Below are 27,402 nucleotides of genomic sequence, written 5' to 3'. Positions count from 1 at the left end.
TAACTGCTGCAGGGGGTTCTGTTCCAATGAATGGTTCGTTTCAGACGTGTCACCGGCTGAGTTTACCCGCCCATGGTTGCCAAGTCGGCCACAGTGGTGTTGTGAACTTTTCTGGGGGTGTGGACGCTCTAGTTTTTTTACACGCTTGCTGCCAAGTCCTAAAATACCTTCTGCTGTAACTCCTGCTTTACTCTTACTGCGTTGCCAGGATCCTCTGCCCTATGTTGAAGAAGTGCTGGAATTAAGTTAGGAGAGGCTTTCAGCTTGCAAAAAGAAGACCCTGAAAGCTGATCAGGCCCTTGCTTTTTTTATACGGGAACAGGAAGTCAGATCACAAAGCTGAGAGGGAAATTTAGCGAAAGGGGGAAGGGAAGAGACATTCTTTGCATAGCCCCTGTCAGCTGAACTGCGGCGGGGCTGGGTGAGGGTCACTGTCTCGTCAGGCTCAGCCCTGCCTTTGCCCGGCTGAAGCTGCGGAGCCCGGGGGTTAGTGGTGGGATGTAAGTGACAGCAGGTGCAGCTTCGTGTCCTTCCCAGCATTCAGGTGAGACAGAAATTTAAGATGAGGCTTGAAATTCACTGGGATGAGATAGGGACCAGTCTGTCTTCATGAGGCGTGTGTATTTCCAGCTTCATCCAGGAGCGCCTGTACGAGGATGTTCTTGTCTTTACCTTCCCTGTCTGTATGTGGTATGCGCACTGGCTAAATTTCTGTGCCTTTTCTTCCCAGGACTGTCAGTTTATTAATGAAGTCTTACATAGTGTTCCAAGAAAAGTGGCATGAAAGCTTAAGATAGCATCTTAAAGATGCTGGAGTCGCTTGTTTAGGAAGACTGTGGAGTGTAAATGGTCCCTGAAATAAACCCAAGTTTTGGCGTAACAGCAGTGGTTGTTGCCTTTTTGTGAACTGTATGGTTATGATCACAAGTCAGATTTTGAAGTGATTCCTGTTATTGCAGGCAAAAATGTTTCATCACTTTTCATCGATATAATAATGTGCCTATTTGCTATTTCATACAGAATTGTGAACTTGTATGCAAGCAATGAACAGCCTTTAATATTTTCTGTAAACATACATGTTCATGAAATCTAAGATATTACATACCTTATATGATCAAAATACATGCTTTATTTTGATCTCTTTTACCTTTATTATTAAATACATTAGTCATCTATGCAATTTTGAAACAACTTACTAGGAAAGAATAGTATAGAATGGATGCAAATTAATCTGTTTGGGTTTTTTTAAATTGTGAAATGTTCCACTGTAAGGTTGCACTGATATTTTGTTTACTTAATTTCATTTGGAAAATCACTATTAATAAAACAAGTCTATCATTTTCTAATGTGTATAATATTTGATTATAGTTACAATTGTTTTCTCCTTTATTTTTGGTGTGTGTGCAAATATGTGGCGGTAGATTACTGCACAACAATATTCCTGTTACGTAGTTTGAGGGATTTTTATGCTGGTGCTGAAATTGTAATGTAGACATAGCTCCCAACAAAGGAACAAGGCTTCTGGTAATCTTAACAGATCATTCAAGGAGCTCTGTCACCATCTGCTCTACAATCCACGTTTGAGCAGGAAAAAAAAGAGAAAAAAAAGTTACTTCCTGAGCAATCTGTTTGGTGTGCTATTAAGTGGGAGGGTTATGTCTTTCAGCACCCTAGCTACAGGGAGTTAATTGTCCTTTAAATCTCTCCTCCTTTCCCAGGCAGTGTAAAACTTACCACCCAATCTTCTTGCATTTACTTCACTATTGTGCTTTCTTTTAGGCAACCTGCCCAAGCATGCAGCGCTGCCCCTGAATCGGCACTTGAGCTGAAGCAGATCGGTCATTGTCCCGGCCTTTCCAATCTTACCCAGGTCACCATGGTGCCCTTGGGGCACTTAGCCAAAGGGGCTACTTTGGAAGATCTTCTTGAAACCTGCATTCAGTCGTTTGGTGAGTGTCTGGAGGTTTTTAGAATTGTGTGGATTTGTTCCTATCCTGGCTATGTTTAGGTCACTTACTGGTGAACGACACTGATTTATTAGTGGAGTAGAAAGTCATAACTGAGAATTTCTATGCTGTAGGTGATCACATATTTTTGTGGGTTTGTGGATCTGTTTGTGTATATGTGTGTAATATATACGAAGAGATTAGTATGACTACTGCTTTTTCTTGAGAGAATAAGACAAAGGCTAGTGTGTGTTTTTTGTTGTTCCTTCAGGTACCAATTTGGTAAACTTTAGCAAGTAATCATTGTATTTTGCATATTGCAGTAATATTATCATGATATGTGTAAACAATGTGTTTATATTGAACATTTTGAAATGAGCAGGACTATTTTTAAACTAGGTGAAATAACACTGTATTGCTTCTTGCATTATCAGTATAGATTTAAAGTTGCTTCTCTACAAAAGAGACAGAATGCAAACAAAAATGACAACTGTATACCTTTTTGAGCCTATCAGTTATCCATTTGTCTTTGTACAATAAGAATTGTAATATATGGACAAGCATGACTGTTGCCTGAGCCCTATATCCCTAGTTTCCTTTCCCAAATCTTTCATTAGTAAATGTTTCTTTTTTTATATTGATAAAATATGTTAGTACTGAAGGCATTCAAAATGATTCTGAATAATTGCTTGTAAGCAGTACATCTGTTTGTTAATGTTGTGTCTTTCAGTACTACGAGCTATTCCCAAAACAGATGTGGCAAAGTGTTAGATGCAGGGTAGTCCTTAGAAAATAAATGTACTTGAACACCCACTAAGCTCTAAAATAATTAATCTATACAGTTAAACAGTAACACATATTGCTGATCTAGTGATACAGCACATAAATACTGTATAAACAATGACTAATCTTTCACATTCATTGGAAATGCTTTTTTTTAACTTTAGAGCCTTCTAATCGGCATGTGCAGAGAAATGCATGTTTGAGAAAAGCTGATGAAACGTGTAATCGATTGTCAGTAACGTTTTATTTCTTTTTGGTTTTTTTCTCTCTTACATTTAATTATTGTAAAGAACATATCCACTGAACTGTTATAAAGCCCTAATTCCTAAACAAATGTCGATTCATATTTTTATAAGTTTTGGCTCGCTGGGAATGAGGCAAGACATCTAAAGCATGTGTAGACTTCCATACAGTTTTAATATTGTGACTATTTGAACAATATTGTGCCCACATTTTTATGAAAAAAAGGTATTATAAATTTAACATTATAAAAACCTAGTAAAATGATTACAGTGATTGATTTCAATTTAGTGCAGCTGAAACCCTGAATGAGGGATTATTGTTGACTTATTTTATTACATTTTTAATACTTTATGTATATCAGCATACACACACTTATGTGTTCTCAGATTCCTGGGCATCCATATATTATAAGTACTAAGGTGACAAAGAAAAGCAAGTGTACCTGTCCAGTTCAGCTAGATATGCATGTGAATCTTTCTGAAGGCTTTTATATTTCAGTTAGAAAATTTACCATAGTCCACTAAATAGGGTTTTCTTGAACTTGACAAGTGGTATATAGGCCTAGCAAAGTGAATTGTAGTGCATCTGCAAACGTAATCTTAAATTCACTAAGGACTGCTAGAATTATAATGTGTGCTGCAGAAGTTTAGACTCTTGATTGGGCAATTCATAGTACTATGTGTATTTGTACATCTTCTGTGACATTACACATGTTCTTGAGCTATGTTGGAATTTCCCAGTAGAATATTTAAATAAATTCTAAAGTGCAACTGTTACAACTGTAGACAACCTACATAACTAAGTTGGTTAAAGAAGGTTCTTGTAGCTACCAACAAAATTCATTCACATCATCGTGCTAATAAAGGAAGAGACGGAGAAAACTTTAATCTGGAAGTTAGAGGAGTTGGGGTAGGGAGAAAAACGGGGGAGGGGAAAAAGCATAGTTGCTGAATGATTACAAGTAAACTGAGTGATTGAGCAAGTTTCTTCCCATGCATAGTACTGAAGTAAGGCTATTTCCCTGTACTCTAATACTTCTATTCAGACTGAGGTTGTATCTTCAGTTTCAGATATGCTGACCTGTAATATATTGTATATTATTCTAGAAATACATTATTGTGATCTGAGCAAGTTTTATGTCAGTATTAAAAATACAGAAACTCACAAGACATAGGCACAGGTTTCCTTTGTATATTTTAAGTTTACTTTCTGGAAAAAGCCCTTGATTCATTTGCTGTCTAGGGTAAGGGGGAACAATAGGCAGTAGAGATGATGATGCATCACATTTCAGAATATGTACCGCATCGTGTTAATATTATACTGCACTTGCTAATATTACATGTACAATTACAAATACAATTCATTTATAAAGTATGCAGCTGAATTCTGTCCAGTTCCTGGACTCAGTTATGAAAGTTTGGAATTAGCAAAATGGTATGTAAGAGAGGCTACTGTCAACAATGATGTGTAAGCGGAATTTGGCAGCCTTTTGCCATACATGCAGAGAATATCACAAGAAGGTCTAACCAAGAAGATAATGAGAATGAATACACGCTTACAGCTGTGAAGAGCACAAGTATAAGTTATTTATCTTACAGCATGGATAAGGGGGAAAAAATAAGAAAGGGGGATATGCTAAGTTGAAGTTAAGAGTGAGAAGACTAAGCTTTGCCACAGTGTTGTAAATGGATTCCAGGGTGTTTTGTGGAAAGACAAGCTTTTTCCAGAGGGCCAAGTTAGTCCAAAACCAATGCTGAGGGGTTGAGGAAAAAAAGATTGAAAGATTGGATCCTGAAGTGAGTGATATTGTCTGTGGGTCTACAGTAGTGCTGAGCAGAAGATGAGGCTAGAATGTGGCCAGAATATTGTGAATTACAATGGTGGTGTCTTACTTATTAACTGCTAATTCCAAAAGTAAAGAGTTGGGAGGCTTTTTTTTTTTTTCTTCTGGGGAGGGGGGGTTGGGGGAAGACCAGAAGCTTATTCAATGTAATTAACTTAAACATCTGCTTTGGCATGATTAGTATGTGCTCTTTCACCTCTTAAATTTAGCTTGAACTTCTTAAATTTAGCTTGAACCTCTTAAATTTAGCTTGAACCTCTTAAATTTAGCTTGAATTACATGCATTTGCTTTGGAGACAAAAACAATGGGAGTCATATGAGGTAGTGTGAAGTCATGTAGATGATCGCTACATCTGAGATCAGCATTACACTAGTGTTTATTTAATAGAAGGAGATGCTGAAAGTAGAGGTTTTTTCAAGTCCCTTGAAAAGTTGCATCAGGATGAGTAAGATGAATCATCCTACAAATGAACTGCCAAAAGTAAAGGCAACAGCAAAGTCAGGGTGTAAGCTAGAGCAAGAGTTCAGGGAAAAATAGCATGATGAGAGATTGAAGGCAGGAAGTGTTTTAGAGAGAAATATTGGTCCTGAGCTTAGGAGATTTGTAAAGACTGGAAACTGCTCTGGTTAGTTTAAAGAGAAGAGATTTGGTTATACAGGACAGTGACTCAAAACATGTTCTACATGCCTTGGAAGATCTCTCAACATTATAAGTAGCTACAGTATGCTGTTACTGCTATGGTCTGGATTGACAAGAAGAGCTGTAGCGTGCAAGTAAATGCATCACATGTGATTGCCTTAGAAAAGAAGGGGAAGTGTAGCACATACGCAGAACAATTTTAATGTGCACTCAAGGTTGTAGACCATGCAGGGTCAGAGTGCCTTTTCCTTGCCCACACAAAACATTTGTTTAAATTTTTTTTTTACAAGTGTTTAAAAGCTTTTGTTGCAGTTGGGTTAAAACATATCTTCAGCATGGTGTCAATTTGCTATCTCCCTGCTTTGTCTGCAGTAAAGTCCTGAAGCATTGCTTAGAACTACCTAGCAATTCCAAGAGTGAAAAGTCCTAATTTATACAAACACTTGTGTCTTCCTAAAAACATGAGGGTCGTTTAAGAGCTGAGAAATCACTAAGATCTCAAAATTTTAATATTATGAAGCAGTTTCTCTCCTTAACGTTTGAGTGTGAGATCTTAGTCATTTGCTTCTTAGATTTCAGTACTGGAAGCATTATTACTGTAACACACAGAAGACCTATGTTTATGCTATAATTCAGGCACTTTGGTTACTGCTCTACAAGATGAGTATGCTTAATGGAAAAAAGAAATCATGAAACATCATCTTTAAATGCATGTCACCATGCAGTGTCCCTGTGTCTGGTTTCTTGAGAGATGTATGTAAAGAGCTTTAGGAAAGCAATTGAAATATTTGACAGAGCAGGTAGCATAATTCCATGTGGAAGCTCATCCATGACAAACTGCCGTGGAGCTAGTTGATTATACTGCTATGTCGATATTCAATATGAAAAAAAAAAAAGGGTAAGATTTAAACCCATGGCTACTTCTTTTCAAGGAAGTTAAAAAATCATAACCTTAAAGATTAGCTTAATAGAATTTAGGTGAACCTAGTGCGATTTGCAACTTCTAATGGCCATAATACTGGTAGACAGCTAGGTCTAAAAGTAGGCTGTAGTGTAAGTTGTTCTGCAGTGTCTGATCAGTGATATACTAGTTTGTTGCCTCACTATGTGATAAAGTGAGATGTTTGTAAACAAACCTTAGAAATTCTGGAAATCGCTTCCACACTGATCTGGATGAAAGATGCCAAGGAATTGTTTTGATAGAAATCAGAAATCTGGCAAAGGTGCTGGTGCTGGTTGCCTCTTAGGTGCTAGCTGCCTAAAAGTGTACAAGTTAATCATAGTTAACATTTTCCAAAATAAAAAATAACTACATTAGCAGAGCTGTCTAATTCTGTGAACTGATAATATTTTTATAGCTCGCTTTTGTATCAATATAATGCAAAAATATATTTAGTCTTAGGAATTCTTTGAGAGCCAGGTAAGTATTGCATCCATTTTACAAACAATGAAACAGGCAAATTGGAATTCACTCATTAGGAGAACTGTAGCCATCTTCTTCTCCAAAATACAGAAAATTTTAAAGTTTTATGCAGTTTTACCCCTTTCAGTTATCCATAAAACCCCGCTTTACTTCTAACGTAAGTACATTCTTCCAGTCTAGTTAAAACATATGATGATAACTAGTAAAACAATCACAGTTCAAGTACCGAGTTTATCTTTATCCTTTTACCAAATTTACCATGTACCAAATTGTAACATAGAATTCTGACTCAAAGGCAGTTACGACTTTCAAAGCGTACGCACACCCACAGAGTCAGCTTTGATCATTTACTTTTTTCTGTTAGGTTTGCCTGAACAGTCATTTGTTTTTATCTCGTGCTCCACAAACTTGCAGGTTTCTACCTCTTGGACCTGAAGCCTAGGCTGAATGTTGAGGTCTCCAGTTCCCCCCAAACCAGTTAAAGTGTGTTTGGGTATTGTTCTGTATGAAAATGTTGTGGATCATTGTGTGTTAAATAATCTGGGTTCGATTTGGTCAAATAGAGTGGGAAACTTCAGTATTGCTTGGCAACAGAAACTATGTTAATGATCAATTAATGACATTGTGGGAACAGAAGAGTCATTATTGCTCTGGAGAATGCATGACATTGTGGGAACAGAAGAGTAGTTACTGCTCTGGAGAATACTAAGTGCTATTTAGCTAACTGTTAAAATTGTGAATGTACCAAAATGAAAATAGATTTCTTTTTTAACCTGATGTCTGTGGAAAAAAAAAATTCCCAAAGAAAATAAACTTTAGATATCTTTTTATATATTTTAAATTTCTGTTTAGCTAATTTCACTTCAATCTTTTCAATATAATTTTTCAAAGTCAAGAAATAAGTAGTAAAAGAAAATGAAGAAAACTTAGATGTCTTTCTTGCTTTATAAAGCAGTCTCCCATTTGCTTATATTTAGCACAGGGATATGACAGAAAATTCTGTCTTTCTACCTCTAAATGTAACTTCAGAAAAAACAATTTAACTTTTATTTAGCAATGCAAAAAAGCTTAGATAGGAATAGAGAAGAATTAATTCTCTGGAGACTATTGTATGAATTTAATTCTTTCTTTTCCTCAACCAAGTATGAAGTTAAAGCAAGAAATAAGTTGCTACTACTTTAGGCTTCCCCATGCCTTTTACTTTCTATGATATTTGGATTGGTTTGTGTGTTTTTTTAGTGTGAGGTCTTTCAATGTTTTGCTGTGTGAAGACATATTTTTGCATTGCTTTTTTAAAAGTCTGAAGGAGAAGGGGCTTCCCTTAGACTGTTGCATAGTTCAATAGATCTTTCTGTTAATGTAGGACGGGCTGGAGATTAAAAGCTAAGATTACTTTCTAAACATCATACCATTCTTCCCCCCCCCATTACTGAGGTAAGAAGGTACAAGTGCAACAGCTGGCAAAAGGCAAAGGTGAGAGTACTTGTTGGCAGCTATTAAAATTAAACTTGCATTGGAGATGATTTTAGGAATCCCCAAACTCAAATGTATACAGAGGTCATGTTAAGAAAAATTAGGTGTCTCATGCCACATATATTGTGATGGAAGATCATTTAGAGATATGCCATAATATCTTTCTTTTGAAATATGGAACTCCTCTGGCAGAGAACAATAGTGTGAGATGTCAAGAGCTTCTTTTCTATTTAAACCTTTACATTTTTTTTTGGAAAAGGCTATGGGTGGGATTGTTTTTGCCCTTCCTCTGGGAGAACCAGTTATGTTTAATGTTGATCTCCGGTATGTAGTGTTACTCTTTCAAAAGTATACATAAAAAACCCCAAACCCTTATTTAGGTTCCATCACATAGAAAATTATGATACCTTTATTAGTAATATTAAGAAATGCCCTGCAACAGTACTTAGGAGACGTAAGGCTCTTGCTCTGTGCTAGAGCAACTGATACAATGGGGCCAGTAAAGCTTACTCTTGAACACGTGGGAATGTTTCTATAATGAAAATTTGGCATACTGCAGCTAGCTTGGATCAGCAATGGGGGAGCTTCTTCTATATGCAGATATTTGATAGTGCTACCCGGTGATTAGGTATGTTTTAAGTTTGGAGAGAAGCTATGGGGTTTTTTTGAAACTTGGGTTCTTTTGATCCACAGTGAACAAGAGATATGTCAGTCTAAGGATGAACTGTTGTGGTTTAACCCCAGCCATCAGCCAAGTACCACACAGCTGCTCGCTTACCCCTCCCTCAGCGGCATGGGGGAGAGAATTGGAAGGGTAAAAGTGAGAAAACTCATAGGTTGAGATAAAGACAGTTTTGGGTTTGTTTTTTTTTTTAAAACAAAAAACAACAACCAAACAACCCAAACAAAACCAAGAAAAGTATGTGTTCTGGAAAACCCTAATTGCTCATCACCAGCAGACTGATGCCCCGTCATTCCCCAAGCAACAGCAGCCCTGGCAAACTTCCACCCAGTTTCTGTTGCTGAGCACAACATGATCTGGTATGGAGTATCCCTTTGGTAAGTTGGGGGCAGCTGTCCTGGTTGTGTGCCCTCCCAGCTTCTTGCCAACCCCTAGTGTACTCAGTGATGGGACAGTGTGAGAAGGCCCGCCCCAACTGCTGGGTTAGAAGCTAGTGTGCCAGAGAGTCTCTAAACACTAATTCCAGAAATATATCTCAAAGTTAGACCAAAGACTAGGAAGCTGAGAGATGTAAGGGAGGGAAACTTGAAACAATAAGTCAGAAATATTAGAGCAGGAGTAAAGTTGGAGCATGTGTCAGTAATGAAAATCAAGGCCAGGAACTGGGATCTAAGCAATCTGCATCATCTTCAAGTCCCTGAAAGGAAAGCAGCTTGGTGTGTGCTAGTCCATTACAGTTTGAACCTTTGGATGGGGCTGACTTTGTGCTTCTGGACCTGTTGCCTGGCTGCCCCAGGATCAATGATGTAGTTGCAGAGAAGTTTATTATAAAACACTGCAGTTGTGGGATGAGTAAGTGCTAGGCATGCAGCTGGGTTCAGTAGTCAAATAGTGATCCTGGCCTCAGAAGTTTCTGATTCTGCTCTGGGAGTCTCATTTGTCTTACCCAGCAGTGCTTATGCCAGCACAGCTGTGTTGCCAGGCATTACACTTGAATTATTCAAGACTTGCCTGCAGGTCAAAAGCTGCACGTTGCTCCAGTAACATGCTTTAAAGCTTTGAAAAAAATCTTGAATGGTCAAATTATGTTTTGTAGGCTTTGGAGAATTAAAAAGTTCTCATCTAAAATTTGCTAAAATCAGTATTTTAAACATGCTGTAGAACAATGTATGGGGGGGTTAACTTTTTATCTTGTTCTGTGCACTTGATCTGAATTTCCAAGGCTAATGGAATGCTTTCCACCCACATTTCATTTGGTTTCTCTCAAAGTACATTTTAATTTCTCAAAATCATCCCATTTCCCCTTGACAAGAGCTTTTATCTTCTTGTTTTCATTTCAAAGAATTATCCACCCAGAGTTCTTTCTGCAAGAGGTAGCTTTCCAAAAGCTGTTTCTGAGAGAGGGTAATGGCTTTCCCTTGAGGTTTTCTTCCCTAATGTTCCCTACCCTCACAAAGAACAGTCTTATTATCCTTTTTGGATGCATATTAGACTCACTTGTCTTGGATATATCTGCATTGTTAATGAATATTTGGAGGAAGAGCAGTGGGTTCTGCCCCCTGCAGTTCTGTAGGGAGTTTGAAGGGGGAAGTAGACTTGGAGAACCGTCAGGTTTTTAGGGTTTCTTCTAACATCCCTGTTTACTTACTTGTTTAGGGTTCTGTTGGTGCAGGATTGATCACAAAGTGGTATGATTCTTTCCTCTCTGGGAAATACTGATTTCTTCTCATTTTAATTTTGGAGGTTTTCCTTCTAAGACCACTTACTTGTGTAAATAAATTTATGTATGACTCACTTAATAGTTACTAGCATGTCTGGACAATAAGCCAATTAAAAAAAAAAAAATTATCACAATTCCCTGGGTAATTTGGTGCTGTCTGCTAACTTTATAGTGTTCCAGTTGCATGAGGAGAAACACCACCATGCCGTATAGAATTAAATGTCAGCTGGATTAAAACAATCATTCTTTTGCCTAATTAGTGTGTCATCTTTCTAAGGACATTGTAATTAAGTTGTTATTTTTGAAATATATTAAGCACTTAAAATAATGATCTGAAATAAAGAAAAATTCACTAAGGAAAAGTACGAAGTTCTGCACTTAGGGTAATCATTTGTAAAAACAGTATGGTAAAGTCCATGAATGGATCTCGGTGTGAAGATGGATTTTAAAACTGAAAATAGTTTAATGGTATTGTACCACTGTGGAAACTCTGAGAAGATAAGCACATGCACAGAGCGATGCGTGTGCTTATTTTTACATATGTATGCACACATTATATATGTACATTTACACATATAAAAATGTATCTGTATATAAAGGTATTATGTACAGGATATTAAAAATAATATTTTAACTCTGATGCTAAGACCTCCTCTAGAGTACTGTATTCTGGTTTGCTTCATAAAGGTACAAGCTGCAAAGAGTTCAGAAAAGGACATAAAATTTGACCAGAAATATATATATGAAATGACAAATGTGGTGTTTTCTTGTTCAGAAAAGAGATGAGGGAAGTAATCCTTGAACAGAGAAAATATATTGATAAAGGAAAGAATGTTTTTTTCTGTCTGTCTGCTGGGAGCCAGGTGTAGTGGGCTTAAGATGCCCAAGTTGCCTGAAGTCTTTGATTAGACAGTAACATCTCTCTAATGATGGGGATGCTCAACTGCTGAGCAGAATAAGACATCTACAGAGGCTGTGAAATCCTCATAATTGTAGGATTTTAACAACAAATTAAACTGGTTATGAAGCATACTGGCTTTGAGGAAGCTGATTCTGCATTGGAGCAGGGGAATAGAGTACATTAGTTCCTATCCCTACTTTCTACCATCAGCTGAGCTTTCAGCTATCATTAAAAAATAAAGGCTATTTCCAGCTCAGAAAGTAAACACCTTAAGCTTAGGTTGCATCTGCTTGCTGACCCTCAATGATGGTGTCATAACTGATGAGCAGGATGGTGGCTTCTTATGAATCAGATTCTGACCAAATGAAATCAATTAAATGAGGAGAGTTAAATAACTATCTATGCTACAGGGTGCCAAATTCCAATGTGGCAATATTAAGCCTGTAGTAAGAAGACTACTAGGTGTTGCATGAGTGTTAAGCTGCAGGGGAACAGAGCGTTTCCAATTTGTGAAGGGAGGTTCCAGGAAGTATCCGTGAAATACTAATGAAATATTTAATTCAATTTTGGTTGCTTTTAGCCATTCTAAGGTTATCTCGTAGTTCTGCACCTCTCATGTCGGGCAGAGACGTTGACTTATGGCTGTTTCAGTTGCCACTAAAGCCTAGCATGTACTCCCACATGTACCTCCATATTTCATACATGTCTGTGTGTTTCATCAAGGTCTTTGGGACCTTAAGACTGTAAGAACATCAGTTCCCCCAGTTTTCAAATCACATACTGCTTTAATAATCTTAGCAGACATTTATAACACTGTCCCCACACTGTCTTCTTTAAGACACTAGGAAAAAAAACACTTTGCAGAAATCCTGAAGAATTTTATGTAGCACAACCCACGACTTTCAGCTTTGCACTTAGTGAGACCTCCTGGCAATTGCTTGATGCTTTCTTGCATTGCATGGTATTTGGTGCTACTTTTTGATAACTACTGGAAGACTAAAGGGGGTTTTACAAGAAGTTATTCGTGTTCTGAGTCACTGATCATGTGGTGTCAGTGTTCTGTGATTCGCTTCTGATTCATTTCAAATGGTACACTAAGTGACAGAGTTGGAACCTGCTTATGAAATAAAGGCCTCAGACCTAGAAAAGCTAACTTTTCTTTCTTGCATAATTCAGTTCAGTTAAGATATCCTTGGCATTCTTCCTGTTGCCTTATCATTGCACTCATGAGTGGGAAGGTCTCAGTACAGCAATCTTGTCTATTGAACGTACTCTTTCTGTTAGGTGTATTTACCACGGGCTTGGTGGCCATGGACCTGGTGAAAAGCAGGCAATTTGCTCTTAAAGCCTTGCTTATTGGCTTTTGAGTGCTTTGATTCTTTCAGCTGTTTCAGGAACAAGTAATACTTCGGTTATTTCTAAACCGCAGATTGCAGGGAGCCACCAACTGGGTCGTGCAATAGAGTGGCTGATGGTCCTAGATGAGAATGTTCTTAGCCTGTGGTGTTCCGAGTCTCACATATGCAATGGAACTTTTGTAATTGTAGGCAGTTTTTAGTGGCTTTATGTTACTACATAGATAATAAAATATTTGTTCCTAAATTTCTTTGTGCTTTCATTCCTGTAGTTAAATACTGGAGAAGTATATTCAACTCCTGCTTCCTTGTTTGTTTCAGATAATATTTCTTAAAATATCCTAGTACAATAAGGGCATTTACAGGAGGCAAAGCATGTAACCAGTGGGTTATTTGTATTTTGCTGCATGGAAACAAAGCTAAAGCTTCTGTAGTGTTTTACAGCTTGCTTTAAGGTAAATTGACTAACTGAAACACACCCATTCCACTTTATTTAGCATTCACGTAGTGGTTTTTGCTCAGCAGGGTGTGTGGTTAGAAACAGGTATACAAACGGAAATGAAAATGAGTCTAAAAGTTTTAAAACAAACTGCTGGAGGTTCAAGAGAGTGCTGCAGAGGTGTTCAGTGACACTCTTGCAGCACAGTCAGGAAAGCCCTCTTATTGGCTCCACCATTTGCACAAAGACAGTTTACCATAAGTTTTGTTACTTCCTTACACACAGCTATGTTTAGCAGGTTAGCTCTCCGAAAAGAGGTGACCTAGTGGTCAGAGATGTGAAAGAACCAACGACAGTTCTGAAACTGAGCTGGAGTCTTTTCTCATCTAAGGCTCGTTTTTACCAGTTTAACTCCATGGATTCTTTTGAATTATGAATTTGTGAAATACAAATGGAAAAGGAATCAGACTCAATATTTTTCTTTTTCAGTAACATTTGCTGTATCATGGTGTATACACTTGAAAAGTGCTTCCTTTTAAAACTGGGCAGGATGATGACATTAACTATTTGATTCTGAACGTGTTGTGTACTGCTACAATTCCATGCAGGCTTGCTGTTAAATGCTGAACTGTGCTGGGAACCTTCATATTTTTTGCCACAGAGTGTTTATTTTGATTTTTAGACCATCACTAATGCAATGTTTTTCTTTGTGGAGATAAGCCTTTTAGTTGGGTGAGAGAGTGGATAGCACAAAACTTACTGTTGCTTTAATGTGTGCAAAACAGTTGAGTGACATCATAATGAAATCTATCTCTGTTGTGAGATAATTAGGTTGTGAAGCATAAATGCACTTTTATTATGCAAGAAAATACCATAAATGTGTTGACCTAATCGCTAATAGCACGCAGAACATACTGTTTTTCTTTGCATCTTTGTAAAATGGAAAAGAGCCCTTCTAGAGGAGAGAAATTCAGTCTGGAACCTGCTGCCAAGTCCTACCTATGTTATGTCATGGCAGAGAATTTTGGAATCCAGACAGAGGAGAAACTGCTAGGAGAGTTATTTGTTGTCTTTGTCAGCTGGAGATGATCTGTTGAGCACTTCTGAAAAGCTGGTGATTTCATTACAGCTGTATATACTTAATAGTATGTGTGCACATAACCATTTGGCTTCCAAATTGAACTATGTTTCGGATTTAAACAAGAGCTGTTGGATGGAGGCTCTGGCAGAACACCAAGTTTTGTAAAATGGATGAAAATTGATACGGGCCTCTGTGTGCAAGGCCTAAAATGATTTTGCTTTTCCTGAAGACACTGAAGAATACAAAATGCCAAATACTAAAGGCCTGGATAAGTATTTATTCCTGATGTCCCAACCTTCCTCTGCAAATTTGCCACTTCTCTGGCTGAGTACTTTGCTGTTTTGCCCTCAATACACCTGCTGTAACACCTAGGCAGTTTATATCCCAGAAGGATTCTTTAGGTGATGAATGAAATTATGTGAAAACACAAACAAGGAATGCATAAACTTTGGTTCATGCTATTCAACTGAGAACTTGTAGTATAAGTCAAAAGGCATCTCAACAACTTTTAGTTACTTGGAGTGTGTGCTGCTCTTATTTAGGGGGCTGTAGGATAGGCAGACTTTCCCCTTGCCCCTATCCCTGTAGGTAGAATTTAAGTGTAACTACAGAAGGTAGACTCCGAAAATGGTCTCTCACGTTCTTTATGCATCACCTGATGCATAGAGTTCTCATTCTGGGCTTGATATTGCTCAGTGGGTTGCTGCATGTTCACATAGGCGCTGCCAGAATTTACTGCTGAGGATTTTTCTGCTTGTCTTGCCTGAGAGGCTGGCTGTAGTAAGATACTTCAAGTCTGTTTATTGTATTGAGTTTCCTGCAAACTGACTATGCTTTTGCTAGAAGAATGAAGTTACCCACTCCAGGTATATGATACCCAGCATGTCCTCTGCTTTCAGGGCTTCAAACGGTCAGCTAAAACAATAACTTCATTGTAAACTACAGATCTAGGACATTATGAGTCACCTTCCTACTAAGCCACATCTACTCTGCATTAAATAGTCAGCCTGTCTGGCAGCTTAAACTGAATTGATGGAAAGATACAAATCTCAAAGAATTGCTTGTGTAGAAGAGAGAGATCCAGGTCGGTGCCCACATTGGTGTAGGGGCAGCTGTGTGAGCCCAGCATTGGTTTGGTTTGATTTGCTGCCTGGCCAGTCAGCCTGGATTCAGCCACAGCATGTATTGCTTTTGTGTAGCTGATGGCTTTAAGCGTGAGCGTTGAGTCATGGCGTTGCTGTGGGGAAGAGAAGAAAAAGTCTTTCAGGGGAGAGTATAGTGATAAAAGGCATGACTAGGACTAGTGAAGAATAGGGGAGACAGATTTAGAGGAAATGAGGCTTTATTGGTTCTACCAAAGACCCAATGAATTGTTCAAAAGGAAAGGCCTGGGCTCTGGGTTTGTCTTTTCACGATTTATACCTTCCTGTAGAAGGGCATAGGCACTTTTGCTCAATGACTAACATGGATTATGCTGTTTTGCAAGTGGGCTAAGTTTAATGTTCATTTTTGGTGTTGTGCAATTTTTTTTTTCTCCTCTGGTAACAGATGCTGTTTAATATGTTGCAAATCTGCTATTTCACCTACCTCTTCCATTTTGCCTTATTGTGCATTGCTTCTGCATGTTGTTCCTGTTATTGCTATTTTAAATGATAACTGAATTTCTCCTCACAGAGGACAATGTATTTAAAATTATTCAAAAAGGTAAATTTTCTTTTATGTTTGAAAGGGTATTTAATTCCAATTCAAGCTACTTAAGTTCTCTGATAGCAGGCTATCAGAGAAAAACATAATCTGTTAATATTTACAAACACTTGCATTACTGTCTGTTACAGAAATGGAAACTTTTTTAAACTATTTGCTACATATGATGTCCTTGATCTTTTCTGAATATGGAAAAAAAACCCCCACAAGACCCAGAAGACAGTTGTAGTCTAAAAACCTTCTTCAAGTGAAATCCTTGTAGCACATAGTTCAGGGAAATGTGTCAGGACATTTAGGTTCACCACCAGGACTATGCGTAGGTTAACCTCTGGACTTCTGCGTACAATGTATCTTGTCCAGTGTGCATCTAGGTGTAGATCCTAACCTCTGCAGGTACTTTAGTGTCATGTATGTCAGCTGTACAAAAAGCCTCATGAACACTTCAGAATATCACCATTCTGTTTGATAAGTTCAGTTATGCCACTGACTGACTGACTGATATGGATCAGTAACTGAATTCTTTTGCTCTGTGATTCATTAATTTGTTTCAAAGGTTATCCTCATCTGCCTAAAGCTAAGCATTTAAGTGCATTGCTGGACTGAGATTATTATGTATAGTTATCTGGATATTTTGAGTGCTTCTGAGCCACATCTGCTTTTTTGCTTGCCTTTTTTTTTTTTTTTTTTTGTAAGAGCCTACTAAGTCCTGGTAGTGAAATATACTTATTGTTGTATAGCAGTCATCAGAAAAATTATGCACTTCCTAAGTTAGTAAGCTACTGCTGTCTTTGAAATAGCGTAGGTGAACAGGCCTGATTAAAATTAGTATTCTGAAAAAGCCTCTTGCAAGTTGTTTACCAAGGTATACCAAGATTTCAATATGAATATTCCTTTTTTTTTTTTTTTTTTTTCAGATTTAGAAGGAAATGCATATAAAAACAACCAGCTGCTAAAGATAATTCTGGCCATGCATCAGTTTATCATCTCCTCTGCAGACATGCTCCAGAAACTCATTGATCTATATCCTTTGTAATATTCACCTGTTGTTAAGGTAGCATTAGATAACTTGACAACTTTGAAATGGGTAAGTAGAGGATATTTAGTCCATGGAGGTATTACTGTTTCACTAATTAAACAATATACTTGTTCTTTATGTTTTTTGGTTGTAAAGTGTGTTCTTGTTTTGTTTAGGGTTGGGGTTTTTTGTTTGTGTGTTTAGTTTAGTTTATCATCCACAGAGAAAAAAGATGAAAATCCAGTTCAGATTTTAAGTAGGATAAATCACCGTGCTTTGGCTGTGGAGGGAATATCTAGCAAGTGTTAGAGTAATGGAGGCACCTCAGTTAAGTACTGTGAACCTGGGCCTAAATTTCAGATCTCTTTCTCTTTCTGTTCTCCAGACAAGTAAAAGAGCAAAGAACAAAAGTGTAATTTTTGAAAGTATTCTGCTTGTATCATCTGGAGATGAAAATTTTCGACAAATACTGTTTCTCACTCGCACACTCAAAATTACATTGCACTGAAATAAAACATAAACTTTTCCTTCCTATTTGTTCCCATTTTGAGGTGACTTCCTGGACTCATACATGTGTGTTTCTGGCTCATTAGATTTTTTACAACAAAGCTACTTGATTATATTTGCAATACTAGCCTTCTTTAGGAATTTTTAATTGTGGAATACATTACCTGACTTCTTAGCTTTACAGAAGATTTACTCTTAATTAGATGAGCACAGTACACGAAGCAGACCTGACATGCTAAGAATCTCCAGCCAATTTTGGTACAATTTACTTTAGAAAATCCTTTATTTCCCCAATCTCTGTATTTTACTGGCTTTTTTACAACAGAGCTTTATCGTAGTGTTGGATTCTTACTGTCCTGCTGCTTCTCTAACGTCAAGTGTTAGATCAAGTGTGGTAGGCTACAACTGTGGTGTAGTGTTGTGTTTAACTTGGGCTCATGTACTCTTTGAAAATGGAAGGAAGTACTTGCATGTTTCTGAGAAATAACATCTTCTACAGTCAAAGAAATGATTCAAACTTTTATCAGACTTGTGTATTTTGCAAGCTTGGTTTTTGGCTCTATGTATAGCTCCCTGTAAAGACAATGAAAGCTACAGATGATTTTGAATGGATCAGATAATCTGCGCTCTCTTATTTTGAAAACCTTGCTAATATCCCAGTTTCACCATTTTCCATACCCTAAATTAGGTGAGTGATTTTAGATGGTTATGGATGATTTGTAAGCCATCTAACTTCCGACATTCTGTTTGAGGACCTTAAAAATATTTGGGAACTTATTCAGGCCTCACTAGTTCTATAGTCAGCCTAATTCAAGCACTTAATATGGGTGCTTAAAATTGTGGATGGTATGTCCCCTCAGTTGTAGTATGTCCCCCTAGGCTGTAGTTAATTTCAGTCAGATTGTAGGAGGATCCACAACGTATTTTCGTTAAATTACATTTTTTAGTTCTGAAAATGTGTGTAATCTACAGCAGAAGAATCAAGATATGCATAATACATTTTCCAAATGGATTTTCTGTGTCTTCAAAAGACATTGTCTACAATATCAAAAACTGTTTTATAGAGCTAATAGGCCAAAAATATGGATATTTCTTTCCAGTTATCTCAGCAAGTCAGATGAAAACTGTTGCATAGTTAGAAAGGTGAGGTTAGCAAGGAGAGGCATTTCACATTTTTTTCTACTATTGTATACAACTGGTTATGTTTAAAAGAAAATAGCATCTTTTTTTGGAGAAGATCCAATGAATAGTAATTAACTGAAAAGGATTTCTTCATAAAAGCAGAAATTTATAAATTTGGTATTACTGTTTCAAATTCTAGTGTGATGTGCAAGTACATGAATTTTATTAGAAATCATGAGGCATGTTGCAAAGAAGTGCATGTAGGAAGCGGAATCATTTCACTACCTAACCTCACTTAGTACTTGGGCAGCTACATCAGTATTACTCATAGTAGTCATATTTACAATAAACTTTTGCTAATGATCTTGGGATATACTTTGTATACACTTGTGTAAAACCCTAATCTGATATTATATGCCATCAGTAGAATGATTCTTATTGTTGACAGATAGGGAAGTATCAAGCATGTAACATTTCATATCCTATGTCAATGGATGTGGTTTTCCTTAACAGTTTTCTACCTATCTTAATGCTTTAGAAAATAAATCTTCCATGCTGTGTGTAAAGATATGCTATTTTGTGAGGTAAGAATATTCTTGCTTGGTAGGTTTTACAGTCTGCAGCTATCCGTGTGCCATGCATAAGAATGTTTTTGCATATCTTAAGCTGACATTAGAAAGAGAAACAGCCATACTGCTTTAGCTTTTCAAGGTTTTACTTTAGCAGCTTTACACGAAAAGGCCCAGCTGCCTTTGTGCAGATCCATTGAAGCCAGTGCATGAATTATTGGGTCACAGTTTTGAACGGAGTTGGTATGAATCTGTATCTTAAACATCAGTGAAAATTGACAGTACTCAGGAGTTGCTAGCATTGTGTCTAATATTATCTAGCTCTATTAAAATAATGAAGTGGGATATTGCAGCTATTTTTCTATTAAGCAAAACTCTATTGTATTTGGTAGGTAATTCTCCTTAGTAATTCTGCTTAGTCCATTACAATGATCCCGGATCACTTTTTTTTTTAATTAACTATAGTAAAGTTTGATATCTCAGTTTAGAGAAAACAGAAGAGAGGAAAAAAAGATGCAACTGCTAATAGATTAGCATATGATACCTCTTTTTTACACAAAATGGGTAATACATAGTAGCAGTTAGGAAAGTAAAATTTGTTTGAAATGATCATTTTATTATCTTAAAGCAGGTGATTGATTAGGTCATAGTGCTTGGGTGTCCTATGTGATCTGTGAACATTTTTGCTTCTAGGCAAATTCACACATACATACATCCCCATAAGATCATGCGTGTCCATTTTTCCAGCAGGCATGGATTTTTACATGCCTGGGTGTACTGGGTCTAGCTGGGATGGAGTTAACTCTTCATAGCAGCCCCTCTGATGCTGTGCTTTGCATCTGTGAGTAAAACACACCAATGTTTTAGCTGTTGCTGAACAGTGATTGCACAGCATCAAGACTTTCTGTTTCTCACTCTGCCTCCCCATAGCATTGGCTGGGGGTGATTGGGAGGGGACACAGCCAGGACAGCTGACTTGGGTTGACCAGAAGGGTGTTCCATGCCATACAGCATCAGCTCAGCAATAAAAACTTGGAGGATAGTAATTCCAAAGTAGCTGTTGCTCAGGTACTGGCTGGGCATCTTGTGGGAGATGGTGAGTGGTTGCCTTTGCATCACTCGTTTGTTTGGCTTTTTTCTTTCATTCAGTTACTAAACTGTCTTTACCTTGACCCACACATTGTCCTCGCTTTTGCCCTTCCTATTCTCCACCCCATCCTGCTGCCGCGAGGAGTGAAACAGCACCTGAGCGGGTACTTAGTTGCTGGCCAGGGTTAACCCACCACAGTGGGTGATGAGTCACATATAGGAGTTAAATATAAAATATATGACTGGAACAATTTGAATGCTCAACATGGAAAAGTGTAGTTCTCTGTTTTATGCATGTGAGACCAAATCACCTATAAATTATTGAATATATTTAATTAGTGAATTTTTCTTCAGTTAATAGATAAAATTCTGACTGGCATAGTGCATTTTTTTTTTACATTCAGACCAAATAATTTCAAATTTTAAAGGAATATATAAAACTATCTAGAAGTTAATGAAGAAAAAAATCAATTTGTGTATTGTTTGGATTGAATATGAAGCTAGGAATTTTAATATTGAATTTATTGCAAACATATATGTAGTATAGTTCCATACAATATTAAGCCAGGTAGTTTCTAATTCGTTTTTAATCTTGAAATTTTGATTTTTGATAAAAATCAAGGTAGCCTAGCAAAGTATCTAAAACCAAGATTTGTCCCTTGAAATGAGTCAAGAAGAAATACAACTCATGAACAGGAGCAGCTCTCTAAATTTCAGCCTTACTGGTGTTAGAGCAAAACCTTTATTTTTGTGTTTTTGTGTTTTCAATATGCAATAGGTATTGGATTACAGAGTTCTGGGTTATGTTCAAAATGGACTCTAAACTATCCACCACTATGGAGGAATTTCAAGAACTGGTTAAAGCTAATGGGGAGGAGTTACACTGCCGTCTAATTGACACAACTCAAATGTGAGTGCCAAGCTCTTAATATGCTCAGAAAACAAACTTTTGGTCTGAATTTCCTTCATTCAAATATAATGTCTCTCCGGTATAGCCTATAATGGTCCTATAGTGGATTAATTTTAGTAAGTCGTATGTTATCTATCCTTAGGAGAGTTTACACATCATTATGGATTAAATATATATTACATAGAGGAACAGAATGCTTTTCAAGAATGGCTTAGATTGAATTTAACTGCTATATAGATTTGTGCTGGTTGTCTATGCTAGATAAATTTTACTCTATCCAGGGAATTTAGAAAATTTGTAGAGACCTAATGATTTTGAAAGATCACTTTAAGTCAATGAGAATGGAGAATACAGATGAGGTAACAGATAAGGTAAAAAAAGTGTGTTTATATTTTTTAACACCAAAGGTAAGTGAGAAGATATAGTTTATTACATTATCAGACTCTTGGTAATATTTTGTGTGTTTTTAGTTACAAAATCACTTGCCCATTCAAGAATAAATCCTACAGCTATACATCACATAGTCCTTTCTTAGGAAAAGAACCTTCCTTGTTATATGAGAGTAAGATAGTTCCATGGAACTGTATAACAGTGTCAATTCATACTTTGGTTGGAAATGCACAGTCAAAAGCAGAGCAGAATTTGGCATACGTTTTATATCTGATTGTGAAAGAGAGTGTTTAGTTTTTCAAATCCAGTCAAATTTCATTACCCCATGGGTGAATAGCACAGGGGGGATGGTTTATACTTAGAGGCTGGTTGAGGAAATCTGGAAGAATTATTAAATGGAGGAGCACTGGATACATTCAATTAAGATGAAGTCACGGACAGCAATTCTGGAAGTGCAATATATAATCTCATGCTGTTTGGCAATACAGTTGTATTGTCCTTACATGCTACATCAATATAATAAAGACTAACAATATAATGAAGGCTAACAATAGTGTTTTGTCATAGCATCTCTAATGCATGAAAGGAGCTTGCTCTTTAGGAATCCAAATAATTCACTTTTTATTGCAGTAAGGCATGAAAACAATGTTACTTTTGTATTAGGGAGAGAGGAAAAGTTTGCTCTTTAGAAAATAACTAAGGGTAATTCTGTTTTAAAATTTGTCTAAAAGCAACTCTAGGGATTGGTCTAGAAAGCTGACACAGCGTGTAAAGACTAACACCAGTAAGAAACGGAAAGTCTCGCTTCTTTTTGATCACCTTGAGCCAGAGGAGCTGTCAGACCACCTTACCTATCTTGAATTTAAGTCTTTCAGAAGAATATCAGTAAGTAATTTATTTTCTTTTTAAATGTATCTATTTCATTATTTATTTTAAACAAAGATGGAAAGGGTGTAGAAAGGATGTGAGAGGGGTAGTATGACATGATTAACCTTGCAGTGCAAGCTGTTGGACAAGCTGACTCTGTGTCCAGACTTTTTTCATTTTACTAGTGTTGAAGGTGGCCAGTGGTTCTTATTCGGAGTACGTACCCTTTTGCTGCAGTCATTTGAGAGGGGGAGACTGAACCTTTTAAGCTACTGTGGAAAAGAGTCGGGGCAAGGTCAGTTGGAAGGAAGAGGAGTAAACCGTTTGATCTTCTTCCAAATAATCTCTTTTTGTTAAAACAAGTGGTGTCATTGGGCACAGGAACAAGCAGCCTCCTTTGACTCAAATCAGTAATCAGGCTGAAATGTGATGAAGGAAACTTGAAATATTCTCCTAGAATGCTAACCTCCTGTGGCTGTAGGAAAATGGTGCAGCATTCTTGTGGAGTGACTAATGGACTCTGTATAGAAGATGTCTGCTGTACTCTACTTGCAATTTTTGATCGTGCATAACAAAATAAAGACGAGGGGTAAGAAAGCACTTGAGAAAATGACATTTTTTAATATAAGAGGGGTTCAAAATATTTTACTAGGCAATCTTTCAAGTACACAAACAGTTCTTAAGGATTTATCTAATTTATGTTTTCTTTCATTTGATTTATTTTCTCAGCTATGTTGGTATCTGGTAAGTTGGTAATTTCCCTATGCACTTTGGCTTCACTTGCACCCTTGTATGCTACAACATTACTTCTGTTCAAACCCGATACAGTTCACACATGGAAAATAAAAGTGTACATTACAGGCCAAAATCTAAGAAGGTTGCACAGTCAATGTGATGATAGCAGTGAAAGCAAAGTGGATTTTTTAGTTTTTTGTTTGTTTTGGTTATTTAGTGGGTGTTTTTGAAACACTATAGGTTGAAGATTAAGTCTTGGAAGGAAAGGGGCTCTCAACAGGTTGTGGAAGATTTCAGTCATGTGTACGTGTACTTTATTTTGAACTGACAGTACATGACTCTTCATGTTTTGTGTTAAATTCAAAAAGCCATAGAACCAAAGTCATGCACAGATTGCTGCCTGTAGGCACTAATAATATGCAAAGCTTATATAACTCTCTTAACATTTGCAAGCTCTATGCCAACGTAATGTAATTAATGATTAATGAGCAGAACAAGTATGCTTGCAGTCATCGTGTCGGATATGTCAGAGTTCCAACCAACAGTTACATACTTGTATACGTTTTATATGCTGGGTCCCTGCATATGTTTTGGTGTAAACTGAATTTACTGAGACCTCAGATCAGAAAATAATGTGTAATTAATGGATCGCTACATTCGTTAACTCTTGGCAGAATGTGTTCGCGATAAGCTAAGGCACAGAATGCTTTTGTTATTCTGACGTGGCAGCATATCCTGGGAGAAAGGCTGCAAATGACCTGCTGTGTTATCAGTCAGTGGAGTAACTATTCATAGGTTCAGTCATTTGAAAGTCAGAAAGGAATACTTGATCCCCTGAGCATAAACAGCACATAGCAAAGTCTTCCACAAGACGGCATGTATCTTGCAGCAAAGAAAAATGCAGGGAGTTGTGTTCACAGAGTAGTGACTACAGGTATGCTGGTGTTTGGAAACCCTTTTAATGTATACTTACAAAATCCAGGGAGGCTACACTCTTTTGTAAGAATCTGGATTCTGCTTTCCTGTTGAGGCTCATAAGTTAGTCATTGCAAAACCAGGCTCTTGCATTATTTAAGTACCTGGACTTCTTTACTGTATCTGCCACTAACAGTCTTGTTACAGCTGATCTCAAGAAATTCTTGCACCAAAATTATTTCAAAACTTTTAAGTAGTATGTTAAATGGAAATTTGTTCAGCATTTAAAAAAAAAAAAAGTCTTTTCTGAAGGAGAGAACTGCTGAGAACAAAATGTAAATTAATCAAACTGATTCATAATTGTGCTGAAACTTTTATGAAGTCCATAATTATGTAGTCAGATATTGAAAAAATTATCTATCTGCATAGAGTAGTTGCTTAAATTTCAAGATCCAGCCAAATCTGGCTGGGGTTCAAAATTCAAACAGTAATTGTAAGTACCATGTAATCTCAGAGACAGCTCTACTTATTACTGTTAATGTTGCTTCCATTTTTAATTTAATAAGAGGACAAATCCAGATATGTCTGCTGTCATATTAACACTTTTAAAATGTTAATAGTTCTTATTAAATGGATGGAAAAAAAGTTTAAAAGTGAAGAGAAAGTGAGAGGGAGAGCAAGAAACAAACTGCAGTCTGACAATTTATAACCTTTTCTTAAGGAGCAATGCCATTCAGCATGTTTCTGTGGCCTTAAGAAAGGAATATGTGTCTTATTACAGCTATGAATGGTTTTGGGAAGATGGTAGTATTAGTGGTCATAGTAAAGAATGGATGTATAAATCCCATGCCACATTTTCTGATGATTCAAATTCTTGTGTGTTCTTGCTAACGCATAGATCAAGAGAATGGATTAACATTTCATCAACAACAACAAAAAAAAGATGGCTTCTCTTTGATCTTAATGGGAAGAATGGCTTAAAAAAAAATCTATTTGTCACATACAGGTGTCTGCTGAACAATTTTAGGTTGCTTTGGTTAAAAAGAGAATCTTAGGAGCTGTATTAAAAATATTAAGGAATCTGTAGCCCTCATTCTTAAAGGTCTTAACTTAGTTTTATATTAATCTTATGGAACTTGCTTTTTGTATTAGTGTAGCTTAATTCAGAAGTGTGCCCTAGCTACATAAACTGAACACTTAACTTCCTTAAACTTCCTAAACTGTCACTGAATGACTAGATTACACTTCAAATTCAGTTTAACCTTCCCTGTAGAAGCCTAGATTCAATGAATCTATGGAGCCACAGAGGCTGGGAGGAAAACCCAAGTTCTACTCATCCTCGGGTTTGTAACAGCCAAGGCTCCCGAGATATACATGATGCAAATGATATGATACAAATTATGGCGAAAAGATGCTTTCAGTTAATTCCACTAGTTGAAGCCTTCTGCTTTGGACTGAACAAAGCTTTGACAAGGAGAGGTTTCAGTCTTATGGGTATTTAAAGTGTAAAATATATGTTGTATATTTCATTTGAAAAGCAGACCTCTATCTGCACACAGATCATGAGGTATATGAAACTGTAGATGTGTTTTCATTTACTCTTTTTGTGTTTTTAAAGTTCTCAGATTATCAGAACTACATTGTGAATAGTTGTGTGAAGGAGAATCCGACAATGGAAAGATCAATTGCTCTTTGCAATGGTATCTCTCAGTGGGTGCAGCTAATGGTTCTCAGCAGACCAACGCCACAGCTTCGGGCTGAAGTGTTCGTCAAGTTCATTCATGTTGCACAGGTCAGTTAAATTTTGACATGTAAGGTGTTTATTTTGTCTTTGATACAGCCCTTTAGTTGCTCTTCCTATGCTACTACTGTAGGGTCAGCAGGGAATGCTGGCCCTGGTCTCCTGGTTCGTACGTACAGCATGCATATTTGTGTGTGCTGTGGTTTCATACCAAGTACAGTGTCGTGCACCGTGACTTTCTCATATCCATTCTGAATAAATTGTTTTAACTGAAAAACTAGACTTGCTTTTGAATCAACTGGTGAGATTCCAAGCTGTGACTGCGTACCTTTCCAAAGCATGAACCACTATCATGCCTTTGGCTGTAATTAGAAGCATTTCTCCCAGGTACACTTAACTGGATAGAAGCAGAGCTATGGTCCTGTTGGTATTCTTTGCATACTAATTCAACTGCAGTCATAACCAAGATAATGGGCAGTGTTTCCTAGTTGTGGTAGACTGTGGGAAGAGGGAGAAGTACTGAGGAAGTACTTTGAAGACTTACTGTATCTGCAGAATTAATGTCTGATTTAATAACAGAGGTATGAGTACCTGTTACACCCAGTAAAATGACAACTCATTACCAAAATTAAGGAATGGATAGTGGCACAAAACTTCTAAGACTTTAGAGGAAGACAGTAAAGGAAATGTAGAATTTGGACATGCATGTTGAAAAATGTGAACCTTTAAATAATAAATACTGATTTTTTTCTATGTCCACACAGAAGCTTCACCAGCTACAGAATTTCAATACATTAATGGCAGTGATAGGAGGTCTCTGTCACAGTTCTATTTCCAGACTCAAGGAAACAAGCTCATGTGTTCCTCATGATGTAATTAAGGTTGGTATTGCTCCTTTTAAGTTTTACAAATAAGATAACCTTTAACTTTTTTGTCATTGCACACACAAAAACCAACTTTACTTCATTGGATAAGATGGAGAGAAAGACTGGAAAAAATAAAAAGGAAGACTGCCTTTGGTTTTGGAGGGTTTCCTTTGTCATTTAATCTCTATGACACCAGTTACTCCTACACTTCCAACCCCACCTTTCTTCCAGAGTTGTATAGCTTCTCTAAAGTTTCTCTTTTAATGTTCAGATGTGACAAGCTGCATTTTCATTTATGTGCAGTAGTACAGAATAGCATTCAAACACAAAAGCAGAGGATTGGATCCTAGGACGTTTGGGTACAAAACTATTGTAATCTATAGCAACATCGACCATCCTGAGTCTATGAAATGCTAGCACAGAGCTCCGCACTTCAGGTTTAA

General features: G+C 37.1%; 1 protein-coding gene across 1 annotated transcript in view; it reads left to right on the top strand.

The window, feature by feature from the left end:
* Positions 1 to 1,588: 1,588 nt before the first annotated feature.
* RASGRP1 (RAS guanyl releasing protein 1) overlaps positions 1,589 to 27,402 on the top strand; it is a gene marked incomplete at its 5' end in the record, with an annotated part of 37,959 nt that continues 12,145 nt past the window's right edge. The window contains 8 exons of the mRNA XM_010170150.2: positions 1,589 to 1,604; positions 1,777 to 1,949; positions 17,148 to 17,253; positions 19,399 to 19,461; positions 21,314 to 21,445; positions 22,567 to 22,720; positions 25,971 to 26,144; positions 26,858 to 26,974. Coding sequence (XP_010168452.2) covers positions 1,589 to 1,604; positions 1,777 to 1,949; positions 17,148 to 17,253; positions 19,399 to 19,461; positions 21,314 to 21,445; positions 22,567 to 22,720; positions 25,971 to 26,144; positions 26,858 to 26,974 — 935 coding nt within the window. The remainder of the gene's footprint in view (positions 1,605 to 1,776; positions 1,950 to 17,147; positions 17,254 to 19,398; positions 19,462 to 21,313; positions 21,446 to 22,566; positions 22,721 to 25,970; positions 26,145 to 26,857; positions 26,975 to 27,402) is intronic.

This window comes from Antrostomus carolinensis, unplaced genomic scaffold (assembly GCF_000700745.2).
Source record: "Antrostomus carolinensis isolate BGI_N321 unplaced genomic scaffold, ASM70074v2 scaffold20610, whole genome shotgun sequence".
NCBI classification, from domain to species: domain Eukaryota; kingdom Metazoa; phylum Chordata; class Aves; order Caprimulgiformes; family Caprimulgidae; genus Antrostomus; species Antrostomus carolinensis.
This window is presented reverse-complemented; position numbering and strand designations above follow the sequence as displayed.